Source organism: Megalobrama amblycephala, linkage group LG7 (assembly GCF_018812025.1).
Source record: "Megalobrama amblycephala isolate DHTTF-2021 linkage group LG7, ASM1881202v1, whole genome shotgun sequence".
NCBI classification, from domain to species: Eukaryota; Metazoa; Chordata; class Actinopteri; order Cypriniformes; family Xenocyprididae; genus Megalobrama; species Megalobrama amblycephala.
The window spans coordinates 27,866,738-27,886,921 of NC_063050.1; the positions used below are offsets into that span (position 1 = coordinate 27,866,738).

At 37.4% G+C, this 20,184-nt stretch overlaps 2 protein-coding genes across 4 annotated transcripts in view; one reads left to right on the forward strand and one right to left on the reverse strand.

Moving 5' to 3' along the window:
• The first annotated feature begins 51 nt into the window (after window positions 1-51).
• On the forward strand, window positions 52-11,537 carry tmx2b (thioredoxin-related transmembrane protein 2b). The gene is made up of 8 exons (XM_048196885.1): window positions 52-407; window positions 2,103-2,163; window positions 2,459-2,572; window positions 2,717-2,793; window positions 4,428-4,534; window positions 5,164-5,229; window positions 5,316-5,445; window positions 10,293-11,537. The coding sequence occupies exons 1-8, from the start codon at window positions 219-221 to the stop codon at window positions 10,473-10,475; spliced, it is 927 nt and encodes a 308-aa protein (XP_048052842.1). The 5' UTR covers window positions 52-218; the 3' UTR covers window positions 10,476-11,537.
• A 608-nt stretch (window positions 11,538-12,145) lies between these two features.
• Window positions 12,146-20,184, reverse strand: part of zdhhc5a (zinc finger DHHC-type palmitoyltransferase 5a) — a 42,343-nt gene continuing 34,304 nt past the window's right edge. Inside the window, exons 11-13 of one of the 3 annotated variants that reach the window (XR_007185785.1) lie at window positions 18,274-19,199; window positions 13,280-13,809; window positions 12,146-13,182 (exon numbers count right to left, since the gene is read on the reverse strand). Coding sequence is in view for 1 of the 3 variants with exons in the window: in XM_048196853.1 (XP_048052810.1) it covers window positions 13,596-13,809; window positions 18,274-19,199 (1,140 nt within the window). In the remaining 2 variants the exon portion in view is untranslated. Of the gene's footprint in view, window positions 13,810-18,185; window positions 19,200-20,184 lie in introns of all 3 variants that reach the window. The other 2 variants (XM_048196853.1, XR_007185786.1) reach the window with 2 other exon arrangements.

Here is a 20,184-nt window from a genome sequence, read left to right on the forward strand (position 1 = left end):
CGACCAATAAGCGACGTCGCTTCAGTGAAGTGACCAATCAACGGGCCTTCTTTAAAGAGGAGGGGCGATTTTTTCCTTCGTCCGCAGTGACCTCTGTCCCTTTAAATCGTTTAATTCATTTGCCGACGAATATTGTCTCGCATTGATAGATAGCGGTATTGATGCGGACCCTGTCGTCTCGGATCTCCGCAGCAATCGTTTTCTGAAAGAAAAGAAAAATGGCATTGTTAACACCTCTGTTAGCGTTTCTGTATCATTTGCCGCAGGTTTACAAATGGCTGCTAAAACCATACTACATAGCCTCGTTATTTATGTCTAGTGCGTTCCTGCTTATCCGCAAAACGCCTGGGATCTGTGAACATCTTTCGACGCAGCGCGAGGATGGCAACCCATGCGATTTTGATTGGGTATGTATAAGGCAGACATTCGGGGTTTCATGCTGAATGATAACGGATACACAGCTAACCTGCTTCGTAACAAGGGAACTGGGCAGTGGCCATCAGATGGTGGGCTATAGAATAGATCAATGTGGGGGTCGCTATTCAGCTGGCACGGGAACGAGCCTAAATCATGGGAAAAGAGTTTGGAATACCATAATGATGCATGTGAGGGGGAAATAAACTTTGCATCCTGTCCCACGTGTGGTGCATATGTGTCACTGAATGATCACATTGTTGTGTTGATGCTTCGACTTTTTATTTATTATATTGTATTTATTATAGTGAATGGAACTGGAAACACTAACCTTATTAAATCCTTGTTACTAGTTAATGAATTTAAAATAGTGCCTCCTCAAAAAACAGGATGAGAAAATAATCCATATTACATATAAAACAACACAAATATTACAAAGAGCGCAAGTCACTTGTATTTCTTAAGAAACACTGTCCAACAGCGACACCTGCAGGTAAAGTTAAACAGGAGTCATGCCTCCCTTTGCTCTCATAGGAAACCATAGAAAATCATCAGACCTCCGGCGTTCGTGGGTTTTGACTTGGGTAAAGTTGGTTTTATATTCGCACATTCGGACTTCTGATAAATTCAGACTTTCCAATAAATGTGCAATAAATTAATGTTTGCGAATTTTAAGCAGCGACATGATATTGTCAACCAACGATTGTCAACTTACAACATTTTTCACAGTCGATCAAAATAGGCAAGTATTGTTTTAATGGCATATTTACTTGAATGTCCACTGAATGTCCAATGTAGTGTGATTAACAAGGCTATTGAATACGGATGTCCGAATGTGCGAATATAAAACCAACTTTACCCAAGTTGGGTTTTGTGGGGGGTAATTGAGAATGAATGGGGGAAAGTCACGTGAGAGGAGGCAATGTCTCCATCGCGCTATGATTGGATGTAATTGGTTATGATTGGTTTGTGCGATAAATCCCGCCACGTGTGCGTTCTGCGCGTCAGTTTGAATTAACAAATGATGGCGTCAATGGGAAGACTAATCGAAAAGTGAGTAAACAGTTAGATATCACCGCTTTTTCACGTCAAAATCAAACTTGAAATGGACTGAAAGCATGATGACGGTGTTTACGGAGCATGACTGATGATCCAAAATAGCCTAAGTTGACTTAAAAAGAAAAACCGCAATACACAAATAAAATATATTGTTTAAATTGTTACTGCCTTTAGTTATTATTTTGGAATGAATGTAGAAATGCTTAAAACACTAACTTGATGAGACTGACTTGGTTTTGATAAATAGAACTTTACATTGTTAATGTAAAATTACAAAATAGAATTGTCTTTGGTTTCTTTTTTGATGTAATGTTCATTTAACAAGGAAGATGTGTCAACGTTAAGAGTAATGCATGAATTTACATTGATTCATAAATAAATAAAAAATGTGCCTCCTCATACACAATTGACCTCTGTACGAAGTGTCAGATTTTTTTGAGACTCACAAGATGCTGTTTGGAATCATTTCTGTAATAATTCAACATTTCACTCAAATTGTTATGCTAATATTATAATTTATAATATATGTATTTTGGGTATATATTATATAGGACCCACTTTATATTGAGTGTCTTTAACTATAATGTACATTTAAATTAATTTCAGCCATTGTTGTGTTGATTTTTCAGAGAGAGGTGGAAATACTGATGTTCCTGAGTGCTATAGTCATGATGAAAAACAGAAGAGCAAGTAAGAGTTTCTCTACAGCTTTATTTATTGACATTCAACTTTCAGAAAATAATCTCCATCCATACTCAATGTGATGTCAATAAGCAGAGGTTGAGGTTGTGTTTATACACTAAACGTTTAGGCAGCTGTGTTCTCAGTGACGGTTGTCCTTGTGCTTGTTGTTAAATCAATGTCCTTTGTCATTCACTGTTTCTGTTATTCTCTCCCCCTCCTCCTGTTAAACTCGCCCCCTTTCACTATTCATTTTTGTACGATGAAACAGTGCAATATAATAATATGTGTTGTCGCTCCACAGTTACCGTTGAGCAGCACGTGGGCAACATCATCCTCTTTTGTAAAGTGGCCAATGTGATTCTGTTCTTCAGACTGGACATCCGTTTGGGGCTTCTCTACTTGACCTTGTGTATTGGTCAGTATTTTTAATCTGTGTCACTCTCAGTCAGTGGAAGCGGGTGTCCTATATGGTCCTATAGACCAAGCCAAATATTAGATGAATGTTGTATGGCTGTCAATCATTTCTATGCATGCTGATATCCTCTTATCGCTGATGCAGTTTTCTTGATGGTCTGCAAACCTCCTCTGTACATGGGCCCTGAATACATCAAGTACTTCAGTGATAAAACCATTGACGTGAGTATGATTTCAAATCAGTCAGATTGATTTAGAAACAAGCTTCAGTTGTAGTCACACTACTTAACATGCAAAATATTTCTGCTGTAGTTAGGACAAAGCAGCTTGTTTTGAAAGTGTATTATCAGAAACTGGGAGTATAGATACATGAAATGAATTAACCTCGATTCATTTTGTGATTCCAGAAGTTTTAAGAACTGCATATTATTCAATAAAACAATAGGTATTGAGTGGAAAGTCATTTTTTTGAGTTTGCATCTTGAATTATTGTTTAGCATTTTTAATTTAGAGTATTTAGAGATTATTTTAATATATCAATAATAATGTTATTGGAGTTTACCCATTTACGTTCCTCTGCGTCATCCATCAAGTTTGCTCCGTGGGATTTTTGTGGCTTTATCTGTAGCTGGCATCACATACTCAAACACTTATACGAATGTAGCTTTGATTCCTGCTCTGGCTGATAAATTATATATATTTAAGATATAATATAAATTTTATATATATATATATATATAGATATATATAATTATAATTATAATGCAGTTAGAGCGGGAATTAAGGCTTCGTCAGGACAGCATTCTTGCAATGCACGGAGAAGAGCTGCAATATCTAGCTGCTTTTTATATAACGCATTTCCTGTTATAAATTATGATACCGCTTGTGTCATTGGTCCGTTGGGTCGGCTTACCAAACCATTCCAGAGTTTTTCAATTGGGCTGAGACCAGCTCGTTCAGGCGATCTCTGAGTGATTGTTTTGGTACGAATCCAAGCGTGATTGCCATGTTCATATATGCCTGTTTGTTTCCAAAACAAACACTCTAATCGAGCCATGTGTGAAAACGCCCTTAAAGGGGGTTAGTTAATCCAAAAATGAAAATTTTGTCATCATTTACTCACCCTCATGTTGTTCCAAACCTGTATTAGTTTCTTTCTTCTGTTGAACATAAAAGAAGATATTTTAAAGAATGCTGGTAATCAAACAGTTGACGGTGGCCATTGACTTCCATTGTATATTTTCCAACTATGAAAATCAATGGCTACCGTCAACTGTTTGATTACCAACTTGAGGGTGAGTAAATTATGACAAAATTTTCATTTTTGGGTGAACTATCCCTTTATATAATCCTGTAGCCCTCTTGGAAATTTGCTGAGGCCCCCAGTGGGCCCTGGCTCTTGGTTGAGAACCACTCATTTATATATATATATTTATTAATTCTTTATGTATTTTGTTTCTTCATTTTTAGTTTCTGCTTTCCTATACTTCGTTCATAGTCTCTCTCACAAGTGTGCACACTGTACTCTACGACTTCTCATTGCATACTAGTTGCCGACTTAAAAAAATCAAATGGGAATAAGCTTGAGTGTACTCATGAATTCAAAGCCCATAAATGTTTACTACCTTTGCAGCCCAATAGTCTTTGCAAATAAGCCATTGGGTGTTCAAAAGCAAAAATCCAAGCTATCAAGATTTAACCCAATGTTAAATGGTCTATACGCTTAAATTTTAGCCACATTCATAGTTGAACTTTAACTTCAGCAGCCTGAGGGATATAGTGTGCAAATACATGCTGTTTGAAACGGTTCGGTTTATGCTAGTGAGTATAGATGTTCATGCTTCTTTTGCCTTTAGGAGGAGTTGGAGAAGGACCACCGAGTGACCTGGATTGTTGAGTTTTTTGCTAACTGGTCACCAGAATGTCAGTCTTTCGCCTCCGTCTATGCTGATCTGTCCTTGAAGTAAGAACATTGCTCTTGATACACTACCATTCAAAGGTTTGAGGTCTGTACTTTTTATTTATTTTTTAAAAGAAATCATTACATTTATTGAGGGTAAAGTTTGCATTCAATTGATCAAAAGTGACAGTAAAGACATTTTATAATTACAGTTACAAAAGATTTCTATTTCAAATAAAGGCTCTTCTTTTGAACGTCCTAGTCATCAAAGAATTCTGAAAAAAATCTATCAAAGTTTCCACAAAAATATTAAACAGCACAACGGTTTTTAACATAATAATAAGAAATGTTTTTTGAGCAGCAAATCAGCATATTAGAATGATTTCTGAAGGGTCATGTGACACTGAAGACTGGAGTAATGATGCTGAAAATTCAGCTTTGCATCACAGGAATAAATTACATTTTAATATATATTTAAATAGAAAACAGTTACTTTAAATTGTAATAATATTTCATAATTTTACTGTATTTTTGATCAACTAAATTCAGCCTTTGTGAGCATAAGAGACTTGTTTTAAAAACATTAAAATTTTTACCCCAAACTTTTGAATGGTACTGTATGTCCTGCTGCTCATCAGTTTACTGTGAATTTAAATATTATGAACGGAGACAATTAACTTTATGTCGCTCAGGTACAACTGTGCAGGGCTGAAATTTGGCAAAGTGGACATTGGTCGTTACAGCGAAGTATCCAAGAAGTAAGTTGCCCTGTTGTGTCTCAGTGTTTCTCGTCATGCTTTGGTACACAAACTGTGACAAAATCCTGTTTCTGTTTCCCCCTCAGGTACAGGGTCAGCACTTCTCCTCTCTCAAAGCAGCTGCCTTCTCTGGTGCTCTTCCAGGGGGGAAAGGAAGTTATGAGGCGCCCTCAGGTGGACAAGAAGGGACGCGCAGTATCTTGGTCCTTCACAGAGGTGAGGCTTAAAGTCAGCATGAAACGGAAGCTGCGATAGTTTCTCCTTCCCTATTGTGACGTATATCCGTGTGAGCATATCTCAGGGTTCCCACGGGTCATGGAAATTCTGGAATATCATGGAATTTTAAAAGGTCTATTCCAGACATTGAAAGTCAGGGAATTCTAAACTTTTTTTTGTCCAAGTCATGGAATATCAGGGATTTTTGTTTGTCGCTTTAAATTTTAGTTTCCATTTATCAAAATGTAATTTTTTGGTTTTTTTTGCGTTGTTTCACACATTTTGTGTATTGTTATGGTTAGGTTATTTTTCAGCTCCATTTTATTCCATTCCCGCTCGTCAACTCAAGTCAAATGCAGTCACCTGTACCTGTTAACTAAGGCAAACATGCCAGGAAAATGTACATTTCAAAAGCTTTGGCAACAAAATGACCACTTCAAAGACTGTCCTAACCAACCGCGACATGACAAAGTATTCTATTTTTGAAATGGTTTCTACGTTTCTGGGATTTTGCAGCTAATAGTTCAGGTCATAGAGAGGGAACAAGGACATAAATGCACAAAGAAAAGTATTTATTACTTACAGTTCGAACGTTCTTGTTTCCTTTTGTTTATTTTTCAAATTCTGAGGTAAATTATCCATTGTTGCTCTCATAGTGGCTATTAAAGTCACGTAAAAAAGATATTCAAGACTTCCCCGTTTTTGGTGATCTGTCCACGGAAATGTCCCCGTTTTACAGCTCATTCAAAACAACCCGCAAATACATCGAAAAAAAGCCAGACTAAGATATAGCAGTCTATTGGTTATCAGAGCAGTAGTGTAGTGATTCTCTGTTCACCAACAGAGGGGGCTGTGCAGCTACACTTGATCGCGCGCTACTTCAGAAGAATGTAATCTGCACAAGAGAAGAGAGCCATTATCGTCAATTATGAAAATAAACATCATTATCGGTTTCAAGGTAGTAACATACTAACTATTCATGTTAAATTAAAGTAATAGGCCTGCTGTTAGTATGTGTTTTAGAATAAGGCCTCAGTAGGGGGCGGGATTGTTTTCCACAATTTTAAATGTCCCCAAAAGTTCCACAGTCACAGCGCATCTATTTACGCAGACACACACACACAGACACACACACAGACAAACACACAGGTTTGTTTTTGTGAATTGTGGGGACATTCCATAGGCATAATGGTTTTTATACTGTACAAACTGTATTTTCTATCCCCCTACACCTAAACCTACCCATCACAGGAAACTGTGCACATTTTTACTTTCTCAAATAAATCATTCTGTTTGATTTATAAGCCTTTTGAAAAATGGGGACATGGGGTAATGTCCTCATAAGTCACCCTCTCCTTGTAATACCTATGTCATACTCATGTCATTATACACATTTGTGTCCTGATATGTCACAAAAACACGCACACAGACCTTAACTAGCCTCAGGGGTTGAAGGTACACTCATATGAATAAAAAAATAAATAAATAATACACTTGCAACTTACTTTTTGCTTTAAACGTCTCTAAAATGCAAAATAATAGTTGAGTAGTTCAGTTTAAAAATTTGTAATAAAATGGCATTTAACTAATATTTTTAACATTTATTATAGAATTTAATGTTTTTCAAGTAAATGAAAAACATTAAATTCTATAATAAATGTTAAAAATATTAGTTAAATGCCATTTTTTTTATCTTATATTTATGTTGTTTTATTTTTGTAATGTGCTTATATGTGTTTTATAACGTCATACTTCGGTTATAACAGGCTAGGCATGTTGTTTTGAACTGCTTTTACAATGGTTAGGTTACTATTAATAGTGTAATCATTTTTTGGTGAATTGTATTAAAACCAGATCAAAAATCCTAATAATCAACCTAAATCATAATAATTAGGCCTATTAATGTAATAATATAAAAAAAAAAAAAAAACCATTCAAAAATGTATTGTCCCCGTTTTTTAATTAATTATTAATAAAAAAAATTTGACCACTCAAATAGGAAATGTTCCCGGTTTCCATTTCACATTTACATTTACATTTATTCATTTGGCAGACGCTTTTATCCAAAGCGACTTACAAGTGAGGAATACAACAAGTGAGTCGTCATGATGAGGCAAATAGACAAGAAGTGCTCATAATACAAGTTATAGGCAGTGCTCAGATTGTCCTAAAATACAATAGAGAGGGATTAGAGGAAGTGAAAGGATAGGAATAAGAAGTTTTTTTTTTTTTTTTTTTTTTTTTTTTTTAAAGATGAGGTTAAGTGCTCACGAAAGAGATGGGTTTTCAGCTGTCTTTCAGAAATCTGGTCACCTTAATTCAAGCTCAACCATTTTAATATTAAGCAAAGCTCAAACAAGTGTATTTCATGACAAAGATTGTATCAGTCACTGAATATGTATTTTGAATAACATTTTATGGTTTAATTTTGTTTAGTTTAATTTTGTTTGGTTTTCGGGTTTATCTGCGAACAGAGCCCGCCCACACATTTTTATGATTGGCTGTGATTTATGATTGATTTTGTTATCTTGTAGCTTTGTCAAGTCTGCTTAGGATATGGTAAGCTTAAAAAAAAAAGAAAAAAAAAAAAAAGGACACTGCAAGCTGCCTTTTCACTGCACACGACATTAGGATACAATTGTCGCATTTCGCCCCCTAGTGGCAATCGCACAGAATTTTCAAATTGGTGGTGCGTAGCCGTTTCCTTCGTTTATTCACCATGGTAGAATGAATAAATATGAATAAATTAATGTATGCACACTGGACAAACTACCAACGTTACTTCTGAAGGAAAAATATTATGGGTTTTCCAGGACTTTATTATTTATAATTATTATTTATTTCAGACTTGAATAATCTTAACAACCATTTTACAGAAATAACCTAGTGTCAAACAGTCTAAGATGGTCTGTAAAAACTAAATGTGAAGAAATCAAAAGACTGATGAACTTGATGAGAAACAGAAAATCATCTAGAGCAGTGGTTCCCAAACCTGTCCTGGAGGACCCCCAGCCCTGCACATTTTCCATGTCTCCCTATTTCTGACACACCCATTCCAGGTCTTGCTGTCTACTAATGAGCACATGAGTTAAATCAGGTGTGATAAATGAGGGAAACATACAAAATGTGCAAGGCTGGGGGTCCTCCAGGACAGGTTTGGGAACCACTGATCTAGAGCATTTAACCCCTAAAATCATAAAAACTATAAATTAATTTCTGCAGAAATACCCCGTTTCACAGGCAAGGCTTAAGCTAGTCCTAGACTAAAATGCATGTTTCAGCTGGTTTATACTGACATATCTTAAAATATGTCAGTGCCATTGTTTTGTCTCAAGATGTACACTCAAGTAATGTTTTTTTCCAAGTGTACATTTATAAAAGATACTTAAATATCCTAATTGAACTAAGGCCTAATCCTGACTTTGGCTAAGCGCTGTCTGTGAAACCGGGCCTTAGTACAGAAAATTTTCAAAGTGCACTTAACGGGTAAAAGTGCCAAAATGTAGTGTGTATGAGTGTTTAACTTAGTTTTGTACTAAAAACTTCTGTGAACAAGTAAATAAAGCTTGCAAATTGATGGTTTTAAAATACTATCTGTGGCGGATTTTGCTCAGTGCTCAGCACAACAGCGGCCTGTTTTCTGTTAATTATAGGTCATGGAAATTAAGCTTTTTAGTCAGTAAAAGTCAGGGAAAAGTCATGGAATTTGACATTTGGCTTAGGGTGGGAACCCTGATATCTTCTCGAAAAGAGAAAAAATGTAGGCCGGGATTTAATTTTGTCAATCGGGAATTGATTGGATGATTGTGGTTTGCTATTGCTGTGATCTCATATGTGTAACAAAGCGGAAAGATGTGGTTGCAAGTGGGAGGTAGAAGATATAATTAATTAAAAATCAGCATAAATTATTAAATTAAGTACACAGTAAAAATCATTTATAAATATAGCTGTGAGCAGCAATTATCGGGGTTCAAGCACTTTAAGGCCCATAAAGCATATGCGTAAAAAGGTATTCCGTTTAAATTAGCAAGTCTGTAACCATTTTTGGATTCTGACCAAATTAAAAGGTAAATAATAATAATAATAAAACCTTTGTGTGACCCTGAGTATAAATAGGCGCTATAAAAAGTGTTAAAAAGGTGCAATGGAGTATAAAAAGTGCAGTATTTTCGTCTTACTGACAAATTGCCTCATTAGCCAGTGAACAACAGCCAGACCTGAATTACTTGTGAAAACAATGCAGACATTTCACCATGAATAAGGACTTCTTTTCATCAGTTCTTGTTTTTCTTACAGCAATACAAGCTATTAATCCTTTTTTTAAATGCCATTTTTCATGTTCAGTGACACTTTAAATAGGGCCACCATTAAAGTACTAGTAAGACTTGGCTTTAGGTAATAAACTGCACTTGTAAATACTCAGTAAAGCTACAAATATTGTCTTAAGTAGGCCTAAATAAAAGTCTTACGATCCAAGTTATAATTTGTGGCCCTTTGCATTTCATGTGGTTAAAATGCGTCCGTCTTGGCCTCCGAACTTGAGTACCCCTGCTCTATGACTTCCGTTTGGTCTGCCCGATCACTTTTAGGTGACGATGCTGATCCTTGGAAATTCGAACAATTAGAATAGGGTTTCAGCACAATGCGTTTGAACCCCTACTAAACACCGTAATATTCCAAAAATAAAAATGTCAATTTGGATTTCATGGTGACTTGACTGAAAAACAACTTCAGAAAATGAAAAACTTTGTCAGAAACATCCTTTAAACATCTCAAGCCTTTTAATCTCTGTACTACATAGAGAAATGTGATGTGACTGTAGTTTCTCTTTTGTTGTTCGTTCCTAGGAAAACATCATCCGAGAGTTCAACCTCAATGAGTTGTATCAGAAGTCGAAGAAGCTTGGTAAAACCAAAGGAGAGAAATTTGAGAGGCCCAATGAATCTGTGTTTTCACCTGTGCCTGAAGAGGAGGAACCGGAGACCGAGACCATCACTGCGATGGACACAGAGAGCAAGAAGGACAAATAGAAAGTGCACGTTGATGACGAGCACTATCAACCACTTTGGGACTGGACCAGATTGTGCTAATGTTCAGTATGCAGAGAGAGAGAGAGAGAGAGAGAGAGAGAGAGTTTGTATGTAGTTATAAGCAGAATGATTGTGGTGTTCTTTTCCTTTTGTATAACGTATTAGTAAATTGCAAAATCAGTCAAATAATATAGTAAGTCCTAATATTAATACATATTTAAATTTCATAATCATTGATATACTGGACACAGTATACACAGGCATCCAAACTATGGCATTTTGGGACATTGACATTTGTTCTCTGTCAGCTGTGTTATTTTAATCAAGTTAGACATGATTAAACATAGGACGTCTACCTCTAATATGGTTGATAATTGTGAAGTGATCATTAGTAAGGGGTTATTTTGTTGCATATGCATCACTATTGGGGAACAAACTTTATATCAGTTTTTTTTTACTGTATTGTTAATCCTCATTCTTTTGTCACTCCTTGTATTCTTATTTTCTGTTTTTGTTTTTTACTACTTTTCTGAGATGTATGGTACTGACTACTAGACTGAATACAGTGATCTAAAGAGGGAGGGTCTTTTATGCCCACAGTTCGTCATTTTACAAATTACAAAAACTAAGAGTGAGATCTTTTTCTGCGAAATTTGGTTACCTTTGTCATTGAGACCCAGTTACACATTTATTTTCAGACTGAATACTGCTGTTTAAGTCTTAAATATGTTAAGTTAATATTTTTTTGTGCTGAATGATTAAAATATTTTTTTTTTTATTAATACTTTAAACTGACAGGCACCGAAGAAAGCTGCAGGCAGTCCTCATGTTTTAACCTTTTCCAGTCTGTCACTGTTAGAAACTGTTATTTCAATTTATGTAGAATTTTATCATCAGTTTCTCCACAAAAAGGAGCAATATTGTTTTAGTGCCCTATTGAATGAACGATTGCTTTTCACTAATCTTTAATTAATTGATTTTTGAAAGATGACTAAGTGCTTTGAGTGGTAGTGGATGGAAGTTTTGTCATTCCAATAAAACATTTTTGTTCTTTACATCCTATTTTGTGTAGCTTGTAAATTTGATCCAGTTGCTCCAAATTCTTAACAACCAGGGAGATGTTTGGACAATTTGTCCAAAAGCTGAACCAAGCGCGTGAAAATCACTCAATTTGAGATGGAATTTAAACATTGCATGACATCCTCCGTGATGACTGCAACAATGTGCAGTGGCTACCAAAAATATACATCTGCAAACAAATAATGCTTCTTTCAGAACTAATTTCCTAGCAGACTAACCACAGGTGTCATTCGTCACATTAATGGGATGTTTCAACTTGGAAGTGTCCAAATTCCTAATTTTGAACAGTATATGCATTTACTGAGGGCTCTTAGTCCATGTTCGTATAATATGATCTCAACAACAACAAACATTCTGTCAGCTGAGATTCATGACACAAATAAGAGCACATCCACTAACGCGTTCGGTATTTTTAGCTACGCCCGAGTCGATTTTTTTCCCAATGCAATTGTAGCCCTTTTTTTTTCTTTCACAGATTTGAGACCGGACAGAAAAAACATTCATGGATCAATGTACATTTCCAAAGTTTATGTATTAAAAAAAAAAAAAGGAACACTGCATGAAGGGTGAATTAAAGCCAAAAGGCACAATTGATTTATAAAGAGTTTATTACCAATGCTCACACACACACACACACGCATACACATATTCACAACCATGCTCACTCACACTGAGCTATACAGTACACGTTCTTTTCTTTCTTTCCCTCCTTTTCCTCAGTCCATCTTTTGATCTAAAATATTCCTATAAGTGTATTCATTGGCTTTTGCATCAGCCAGCAGATACCTTCTGTGCCCTGATTGGCCAGCCCTGATCTAAATGTTGATCAATACCCCGGACAAGACAGACGATGATTGAAATGAGTCAAAATGTCACAATCTTTTCGAATGTAATAGGTAAGAATTAAATCATTCAAAATAAAAGGCTTTCACTGATTCATAATGGCAGCTAACTTCCACTGATTGGCTCAACTGCCGTCCAATCAGAGGGCACTGATATGGTTACCCAGCATGTTCTGTGGCATCGTGAGCAGAAAGCTTTAAATCCTACATGGCTGGCTAGTTAAGGCCACCAGTGAGATTTGCCTCTAATGTATTAAAAAAACAACAACAACAACAACAACAACAAAAAATCATACCTAAGAGGCAGACAATCAATGTTTACAAGATAAAATTTGAAATATGTCCCACAGATCGCAGTGTCAAATGCATTTTTATGCTACGAGCAACCCTCTGATCTCTCGCCACTAGTGTGCCACCAGCTCTTCAACCGTCTATATGATTAGATAAAAGTCCATAGAGAACAAATATCAGCCTTTGTAGAAAAAAAAAAAAAAAAACATTTTGATCTTATCAATAACCATTTATAAAGTCATATAAAATAACACTTTAAAAATTAAATAAAAACATTTCTTCCTTGAATTTCCAAGGCCATAACTCTGAAAACACTAATTTGAAAAGGCTGCTGTCATTTAAATAATGCATTAGTCCATTTCTTTATCTTTTCTACCATTTTGCTTCCCTGGTGCTGATTGGATACAGACGCAACATTGTCGCATGCCAATCACAGTGGTCTGAAATGGCTACTGAATGCCACAGGTCCCCTTTCGTAAAAATCAAATTCCACTCTGTGAAAAAAAACAAAAACAAAACAGTGACCATTTTTCTCTATACAGAACAATTTACACATTTATGTCGGATAAAAATCTTTTTTTTTTTTTTAACATTTTGAAGGCAATCCGGTCCTTTTCCGTCACACCAATTAAGTTTTAAAGCTCCTTACTGGTGAGGAGTCTTAAAGTCCCACTATGTCACGGCTTGAATGACCCCCCCCATGCTCCTCCTCCTCCTCCTCCTCCTCCTACATGTCACATCCAACCAAAACCTGCTGGTCAGCATTGATTTCCTTTTCGAAAAATTTTCAGATTTTTCCCATGGGCACCAATAAATGTCTGCCACACGTGATTTTTTCTGCTATGTTGGTGAAGAACATGAGTCCCTGGCTCTATTCTTGACAACACCAGTGAACACAGCCGCTCTTTCACACCGATATCTCGTAAGTGGTCCCTCCGACGCCCGTCACCTTCTTCACGCCACCTCCAGGCTTGTGAGCGGGGCTCTGCGAAGAGCCAGCACTGGAATATGCCTGACCTGGGCGAGTCGACACGCTGACGGGATGAGAGGGGGACGAGGGGTTGGAAGGTGGTTTCGGCTGCCCGTTTGTCCGGCTATATGACTTCATCTGAATCTCGTCCCTAAACCAAAGAAACAGAGAGAAACTGAGAAATTAGAGAAGGATTTACATTAGTATGTACATTTGTCTAGTAATTACGCTACTGTTCAAATGTTTGGGATCATAAAGGTTTTTTATTTTTAAAAAGAAATTCAAACTTTTATTCAGCAAGGATGCATTAAATTGATCAAAAGTGACAGTAAAGACTATGGAAGTTTGTTTCCGGCACAGAATAAAAAAAATTGACAAGAAAAATTATGACAATTTATCTCACAAGTCTGACAATTGTGAGTTATAAAGTCAGACTTGTGGGATATAAAGACAATTGCGAGATATATCTCAGACTTTTTTTTCCTCGCAATTCATTTTCTCAGAATTGCGAGTTTATATCTCGAAATTCTGATTTCTTTTCTCAGAATTGTGACATATAAACACAATTGCGAGTTATAAAGTCCAATTCTGACTTTTTTTTTACTCACAATTGCATTTATATCTCACCAGAATTGTATAATTTGCAACTATATAGAACAGAACTTTATAATTTGCAATTCTGACATTTTTTAACTGGCAATTCTGAGAAAAAAAATCTCAATTCTGACTATATAACATGCAATTGCGACTTTATATCACTCAACTCTGAGAGAGAAAGTAAGAATTGCAAGATAAAAAGCATAAAATTACCTTTTTTTTTTTTAAACAAAATTCCATAAAAGAGACAATGTTACAAAAGATTTCTAAAAAAAAAAAAAATGTATCACGGTTTCCACACAAAAAAAAAGAAACCGTTTTCAACATTGGTAATAAAAGATGTTTCTTGAGCAGCAAATCAGCATATTACACTGATTTCTGAAGCTTTGCCATCACAGGAATAAATTACATTTTAAAATATATTCAAACCATTATTTTAAATTGTAATAATATTTCACAATATTACCATTTTTACTGTGTTTTTGGTCAAATAAATGCAGCCTTGGTGAGCAGAAGAGGCTTCTTACCGACCCCAGACATTTGAACAGTAGTGTATGACAATGTCCTGTAGCGCGCATTCAAATAAAGAATCTTGCTGTGAAATATGCTGTTTTAGAGTGATGTCTTATTAAAGTTTCACTGCCACAGTCAAATAATAATAATAAAAAAAAAGATTAAAGCATTACAATATATAATCAAAAGTAAATCAAAACACATAAGAAAGAATCGGCAAAGAAATGCATCACAGGATGCTAGTTATTTCATATTCCTGTGGCTATGACAAAAAAATGTATGATACAGAGGTCAGTTAAAAAGCCTCCCAGAATAGGTATCAGTTCAGAAAACAAATAGTGTGAAACAGCAGTAAAATCGTTTAGCTGAAATGGTTTAGCTGCAGTGAATTTCAATTTCTCTGCCACACAAACTGGAAAGGAAACATTCTCTCAAGCACTAAAGCACTGCAGGTTTAGTATAACCATCAGCTCTGCTGTCAGGATACAACTGAAATGTCTGTTAACGATGAGGGCCCATTGTCTGGCCCTTGGTTTGTTTCCAAATAACTATGCATACATTCAGCTTTAAATATAAAATTCCTACGATGAAATATGGTAATTTTGTTCTCTCCTTCATTCTGAACAACAATGTTTCCCGTAAAAAAGATTAATTCTCTGCTTTTTATTCTCTGGAGACTAGGTCAAATTTGTTGCCTTTAAAATGTTGACTAATAACTCTAAGCAAAGCATGCTTTCCAGACCTCTATAATGAGCACAGTAATGAAGCTTTCTGTCCGTCACTAATCTATCCATTTAATCATTTTGCCAGTGAAGAAATTGGGCCTGATTATTCTAGTGTAGACAATATCCAGTGTATCTTTATAAGTGGCAGCATAACATCAGGAGACTTTAAAATCCAGTTTTCTATCCTCTTTTCACATAGACGTGCTTTATTTGTTTCTGCTCATGTTTACCATGACATCTTGCCATGGCACTGAACTTAAGGTACATGAGACAAACAGAGGCATTACTGTATTTTATACATTCATACATTAGTCTGAACCGGCTCAATCGTTCATGACGTTAGTCACATTCTGTCAGTCCAAATCTGATTATTTGTGTATCCGATTGGAATCTGAGCTAAATTATTGTCCACACTATGTATTGCGACTGTTCGGTACTGATTTGCGTGTCGTGCGGCGCTCTTTCATTTTCCAGGATATCTGCATTGATTTCTAAGGCAATGACGTTAGTAGGTATATGCCAAAAATACCCTAACCCTAATCCTAACAACAGCAACATGGAGGTGTTTGCAATACAGATGTTGTCTTATTTACAACATGACAATGTATAGCCGCCATCCTGGACTACTACATCTTCTGAGGCAGCGGCAAAAATGTAGGAGGTTGGTACGCGTGGCTTTTTTCCGTGTTGTCGTCTCCGTCTCAAAATTCAATATGTCTCTCTTAAATTGTAATTTGCTGCTCGACTGGCACTTTGCAACAACACAACCTTGTTTCTGCAACAACTTTCAGCATGTGTCCTATAACAAAGTCGGAAATGTTTACATTTTACATGGCGTGAGACCACACAAAATCCGATTAGAGCAGTCAGACTGAAACTGATTTCCAGAAATGCGATTTGAATAGGATTTAAAACAATATATAAATGTGGCTCAAAACGGATTAAAAAAAAAAAAAAAAAACAATTTCACATCTAATGTGACTTTTGCTGTTCACACTTGCTAAATATGATCGGATTCCAATCGGACATGCACAAAAATTGGATTTGGACTGACAGTCTGAACGAAGCAATGATGTCCTGAATGGCAAAAAAAAAAAAAAAAAAACCTACCTGAAATTCGACATGATTGTTCAGGTTAAATCAAAACTGTTAGTTTAATTACCTGCTTTTTATCATTCAAAGTACAACCAACTAAACACACAATTCATTAATTACAAAAAATATAAATAAATAACAATAATAATAATGACAATGGAATTTAAAAACTGCACTGATTAATTGGATATTTAAAAATAAATGGTTAAAGGGTGTTTTAAAATAATTCCTTTAATATTATCTACAATTTCAAATTTTGATTGTTGTTTTTATTTTTATTGTTTTTTCCAATGTTATAAATAATAAAAAATTACAATATAAAAATGTAATAATACATTTAAAAACTCCCTTAAAAGGTGCAGTATGTAATAATTCTGTCCACTAGAGGTCGCTATAGGCCTATTCAAAACAAAGGCGTAGCTTGTTGAGGCCAAGTTTGAGAGCGGAATCTTGGGACATGTGGTCTTCACCTCAACGGACGGTGCAAAAGAATAGGGATAGGACTCGGGAAGAAATCACGTTCATGGATGCGATTATTAACGTTACTTTAGTATGAAGCAGAGCAGGACCGAGTGTTGTGGGAGCTGAATGAGGCCGCTGGAGCGATTACGCAACACACGCCTCACGAGCAGGGGAACTTTTATTATGTCACAGTCGCTGGCGTCGCTTCCGCTATTCCGGTCATGAGTATGAGGTAACGCAGCTCTGTTTATCATATTAGATACATTTGAGAGTGCTGAAAATGTTATAACGTTACTCTGTGCGTTCACTTGGTGGCTGCTGTGAGACACTTGTTTGAGACACACTGCAGTAAGATTTTAGACCGATTTTAGAATATCATCTTAAATGCTGGATGGCTTGTATGGCATGCAGTTCATTTTAAAATGTATAGTATAATGGAGGAAATTCTGTATTTATGTTACTAAAAATAAAGCTGCTTCTGATTATGCTATGTTAGCTACTTCACAAAATGGTGTTTTTCTCTGAGGCATGGTACTCGCAAAAAAAAAAAAAAACAAGAAAATTAGATTTATACAATAAGACTAAACATGTTGAGCTATATAACAACAATTCGTTTTCTGTCTATAAATATATCAAAACAGTTGTTCCCTTGTCTATTAAAACGTGTAATATATCAAAGCATCTTTGGTGTTTCCATGGTTTCTACAAAATAAAACCGGAAACCGAGGGTAACGCGGGTATGACGCAATTGACAGGCGACTCCTCACACGTCCCGGAGCCTTGGTTAAAATTGCAATTTTCTCACGATTTACAAATAGTAGGAAACATTTGAGATATTGTAAGTACTCAAGTGAACAAAATATATAACACTGGCCTAGTGGTTTTTGGATATTTTACTGCAAAAATATTACATATTGCACCTTTAACCATTTAATTACCAATTAACAATTAAAAATAACAGATTGTAATACTTTGACAATTATAATTTACATGCGTTCAACACATTCACCAAGCAGCAGAAAGCAACATTTGAACACCAATGAGAGCGTAAATTTACTGACGAGCTGCCTAGACAATGAGTTTAGACCAGTGGGAAAAAGATGAAGGAAGAAAGAAGTGAAAGAGATACACTCACAGGAGTCTGGGAGGAGGAGGAGGAAGAGTAGGAGGAAGGAGGCAGTAGGCTGCGCAGAGCGTCGTAAGGTTGTGGGGGAGTTACTCACTTTGGCGCCTGTATGCCCCCTCCCCCGACCGAGGCTGAGGCTTTGCGGACCAGGCGGTACTGCATCTCTGCAGCGGCAGCGCTAGAGTAAGACAGGGACTTCCCCAGTGGCGGGGGGTGTGGCGAGCGTGGAGGGTGGGTGGTGGGCGGCAGGGGTGTGTCAGTGGAGCGAGTGCGGTATGGATACGAGGGCTGAGAGGGGCCCGAGTCAGAGAGCAGCGGAGGTCGAGAAAAGCGAGGCGGCCGGTGGTGATGGTGATGATGGTGGTGGTGGTGATGGTGGTGCGGTTGCGAGTCGTGCAGCAGGCGTTCTCGCTCACGTTCAGGCGGAGCGGGCGGGGAGGCGGTGGAGCCACGTAGATAGGCGGCATGATGCGGGGAGGCGAGGAGGGCGGTGCTGGAGGCAGATGGCTGGTGGAGTTCCGCCTCCCGTTGCTGGGCGATCTGTGCTGACAGGAATGGTGAACTGTATCCAACTACAGGTGTGCGTGGTCGCCCTGGTGACATCTCTGGTGCCGCCGATTCAAAATCTGGGCTTTCGGAAGGTGTGAGCAGACTATCGTATGACAGACTGCCGTTCCGAGGAGCCGGTGGTGGCGTCTGGTTGGCTAAGCTTTTGTAGCTGGTGGAGGTGGTAGCCTCAGATGGTGGGGCATTGTGGGAAGAGCGAACACTGGAGGACCGTGAGGCCCCTCCGGCAAGCACCGTAGGATCAGAGAAGGAGGGGTACGAGCGCCCTCCTAGGGAGTATCCTGGGATCCCTGAGCCTGGAGGTACTCCAGGGCCTCCACCTGTTCGCTCGGCACCGCTTCGCTCCACTCCGCCCCCCTCACGCCCGTCCAGACTGGGCTCAGAGCGATAGCCTGGCTGCTGACTGGACTGGAGGAGAGAGGAAGAGGACTCTTTAAGACTGTCCCCACGACTCATCTACAGAGAGAGCGAGAGAGAGACAGCAAGCAGAAGTGTTTATAAAGTTACAAGAGAAATTCAAGCCAAATTCAAAGGGACGCTAAGGACAAACTCCATGGTAAGGATCATGTGGGCCACTGGGGACAGATGATTTGGGTAAGGGTTTTCTATAGCTATAATAAAGAGCCAGCATTACAGGATATGACAGACAGAGAGGCTAAGCTTGAAAAGGCAGGGAACACTGAAGTATTGGCAACGAACTTGGAAGCACTAAGGGCAGAGCACTGTCATTTCTCACAGGAGTTTGAATGCATGTCATTGTTTGCCTTTTGTTTCAACAAGGCACACCACATGAGCAACCTTAAAAAGTATTTTCTTGCCTTGTGTTCTTTGCTGGCAGGGGAAAAAGCCCTGTGGCCTCATGTATAAAAGTAAGATATAAGCAAGCTTGACATTGGCCCTGTTGGCTTTTTATCATAAAATTGTAGATTTGATTGTAGTCAACCTGAGTAACTGTGGATATTTTTTATCCATTTAACTTGCAGGTACATATTTCAAAGAACAGAATGTAGCTCTGCAAATGAATATCTAGTTTGTTTTGCAACTAAATGCTCAAAACAAGATGGAATCTTGGAAATGTGATTTTTCTTCCCAGCAGACCCTAACCCGTATTCACAAAACATCTTAAGGCTAAAAGTAGCTCCTAACTTGCCGATTTAGGAGAAACTCGTGTCAGTCCCAAATTTTTGCTCACAGAGTATTTCACAAAGCATTTTAGTGCTAAAACTAGGGATGGAGTAGGGATGGGCGATATATCGCATGCGATTCTCACGCGCATTTCGTCAGTAAAGCCGGTTCCCTGATTACCGCTAAATCGCCATCACCTGCTTTCAAATGGAGCGCCATTTAATAGACAGAGCCGTAGATCACTGACAAGCCACGCAATATCACGTTCATATCGCAGATTAATCGTCTTCGATAATGAACACGATATTTGCGTGGC

Coding starts and splice junctions, on each gene's coding strand:
- tmx2b (XM_048196885.1), top strand. CDS start 219: ATGGCATTGTTAACACCTCTGTTAGCGTTTCTGTATCATTTGCCGCAG. Junction 408..2,102: donor ACCCATGCGATTTTGATTGG/GTATGTATAAGG, acceptor TTGATTTTTCAG/AGAGAGGTGGAAATACTGAT. Junction 2,164..2,458: donor GATGAAAAACAGAAGAGCAA/GTAAGAGTTTCT, acceptor GTCGCTCCACAG/TTACCGTTGAGCAGCACGTG.